The sequence below is a fragment of the Eriocheir sinensis genome, chromosome 52, assembly GCF_024679095.1.
Source record: "Eriocheir sinensis breed Jianghai 21 chromosome 52, ASM2467909v1, whole genome shotgun sequence".
NCBI classification, from domain to species: Eukaryota; Metazoa; Arthropoda; class Malacostraca; order Decapoda; family Varunidae; genus Eriocheir; species Eriocheir sinensis.
In genome coordinates, this window is record NC_066560.1 from 2,045,030 (window position 1) to 2,048,140 (window position 3,111).

General features: G+C 40.7%; 1 protein-coding gene across 1 annotated transcript in view; it reads left to right on the top strand.

Moving 5' to 3' along the window:
- Positions 1–2,883, top strand: part of LOC126982826 (inversin-like) — a 54,830-nt gene extending 51,947 nt beyond the window's left edge. The window contains exon 13 of the mRNA XM_050835099.1: positions 2,749–2,883. Within this exon, the coding sequence (XP_050691056.1) occupies positions 2,749–2,883 (135 nt within the window). The remainder of the gene's footprint in view (positions 1–2,748) is intronic.
- The last annotated feature ends 228 nt before the right edge of the window (positions 2,884–3,111 follow it).

Genomic DNA, 3,111 nt, shown 5'->3' on the forward strand with positions numbered 1-3,111 from the left:
AATCTGGCGAAGGTCTTGATCGAGGGCTTAAGCAAGATCCGTACACACACACACACACACACACACACACACACACACACACACACACAAACATACACTGGTTCTTCGGATGGGTGATTCAGACAGGAAACTAATGGAGGGATGCACGTGAGGCGAGATAATGAGGAAGGAAGGAAGGGAGGGACAGAGGGAGGGAGGAAGGTGAGGTGAGGATATGAAGAAACAGGTCAGTGGAGGAGAGGCAGAGGCATAGAGACAGACATTCAGTACACCTAAGTGTTGCTATACGTACAATAAGACACAAAGGGAAGCAGTATATATAAGTACGTTGTTAAGTGTACGATAATGACACACAAGGACAAGCAGTATATATAAGTACGTTGTTAAGTGTACGATAATGACACACAAGGACAAGCAGTATATATAAGTACGTTGTTAAGTGTACGATAATGACACACAAAGGTAAGCAGTATATATAAGTACGTTGTTAAGTGTACGATAATGACACACAAGGACAAGCAGTATATATAAGTACGTTGTTAAGTGTACGATAATGACACACAAAGGCAAGCAGTATATATAAGTACGTTGTTAAGTGTACGATAATGACACACAAAGGCAAGCAGTATATATAAGTACGTTGTTAAGTGTACGATAATGACACACAAAGGCAAGCAGTATATATAAGTACGTTGTTAAGTGTACGATAATGACACACAAGGACAAGCAGTATATATAAGTACGTTGTTAAGTGTACGATAATGACACACAAGGACAAGCAGTATATATAAGTACGTTGTTAAGTGTACGATAATGACACACAAGGACAAGCAGTATATATAAGTACGTTGTTAAGTGTACGATGATGAGGCACAAGGACAAGCAGTATGTATAAGTACGTTGTTAAGTGTACGATAATGACACACAAGGACAAGCAGTATATATAAGTACGTTGTTAAGTGTACGATAATGACACACAAGGACAAGCAGTATATATAAGTACGTTGTTAAGTGTACGATAATGAGACTCATAGACAAGCAGTATATATAAGTACGTTGTTAAGTGTACGATAATGAAACACACATGCAAGCAGTATATATAAGTACGTTGTTAAGTGTACGATAATGAGACTCATAGACAAGCAATATATATAAGTACGTTGTTAAGTGTACGATAATGAGACACACATGCAAACAGTAGCCAATTTTAAGTCTGGGTCTAAGCCGATAATGAGAGACGAGCAGTATATCGTCACCCTCATAAAATAATCGCCCAAGTCGTTTTCAGCGATTTCCAGGTTTTTGTCAACATCAATTTTTCCTCAAGTGACGCCTATTTCTGTGTAGTTGCCTTCGTCATTCAGGGCTCGAGTGTTCTGGAATTGGCCTTTTCATTTCTGCCTAAATCTTAAGCCAAATGAGATGATGACAGTTCCTTTCTGATTTCCTGTAAAGTAGAAAATATTGACTAAGGCGGGTTGTTTACGAAGGTGACGATGTGTAGGTCTGATGTTAAGCGTTTTTTGAGACACGAAAGCAAGCAACATACGTCTTGGGGCAGTGTGTTTGTTGCCGCCGCTGCTCCAAGACGCTCCAATCCTTTAAACCAACGTGTCATCTTACCAAAACAAGCTCTTTCATGCCTTTATGCCCACGTCACTATTTGGTGTAGTTTTTTTTATTTTTTATTCTTCTTTCCTTAATGCAGCGATAAAAAGGTGTCGGGGAAGTGGCTCTGCGGTTGCCTTTGGTCGGGCTTGTCGTCAACTGGTATCGTTCATTTTGCTTCGTTCTGTACAGGGTTGAGGGACAAGGCGTGGGCGTTACACTAGTCGCCTGTGAATGTGATTGTCGTCGGTTGGTATTATTTTGTTTTCATGAAGCTGTATTAAGTTATTTATTTATTTATTTATATATTTTACAGCAAAGGAGGCAGCTCAAAGGCACACACAAAAAAAAAAATGAAAAAAATGCATAAAAGGAGGCGTCGGTTGGTATTATTTTGTTTTCATGAAGCTGTATTAAGTTATTTATTTATTTATTTATATATTTTACAGCAAAGGAGGCAGCTCAAAGGCACACAAAAAAAAAATAATGAAAAAAATGCATAAAAGGAGGCGTCTTGTGAATGTGATTGTCGTCGGTTGGTATTATTTTGTTTTCATGAAGCTGTATTAAGTTATTTATTTATTTATTTATTTATTTATTTATTTATTTTACAGCAAAGGAGGCATCTCAAAGGCACACACAAAAAAAATAATGAAAAAAATGCATAAAAGGAGGCGTCTTGTCATCTTGTGTTATTTATCGTCACTTAGTATTCATTATATTTCGTGATATAGGTGAGTAAGGGCTTTCCAGTCACCTTTTTGTCCTCTGTCGCCTCAACGTCCTCTGGCCTGCTGAGAAGGTCGCGGGGCGGCACACTCATGCTTCTGGTGCATGACGGGAATCCTCCGGCGCAATGGACTCTCGTTTTTTGGTGGTTTACCTCCCTCCTGCTAATGAGTTACGGCACGAAAGGAGATTATAAGATAGGGGGAGGGGCCTGAGGGGGAAAGAGGGGGGTAGCTTAGACGAGACAGGACAGTAGAGGGCATTGCATTGCTGGTGGGGCAGAAGATGGTGACTGCCAGGGGGAGGTGGAAGAGTAATGAGGTAAAGTTCCATTTGAGCTCAGGACGTGAAGGAGGGAAGAAGGAGAGGAGAGAAGATATATCCTGCATGGTCCGCCATCGCCAACTCCAGCTATACCGGCATGTGACACTCTACGCAGAAGCCGACCCTGCCTACTGGATTGTTGAGGCAATGCACAATGGAGGCGGCCGAGGGGACACCCACAAAGCTCATGACATCAGCATCTTCATATATCCTAAAGAGTAGAGGAGGGCCTTTGTGTTAGGAAAAGCATAAAGGAAAGAGAGAGGGAAGAACAGACCAGACGTATAGGAAAACAATATAAGTAGTTTGGTAGGAGATGGAGACTGAGAGGATGCAAGAGGAAGGAGTAAAAAAGTAGAAACTGGAGGAGAGAAAAGTGCTCGTACGAAGATAGATGACCTATTTATGAAAACATGTTCAATTTTTCCATAACTTGAACTTAACCCGTCC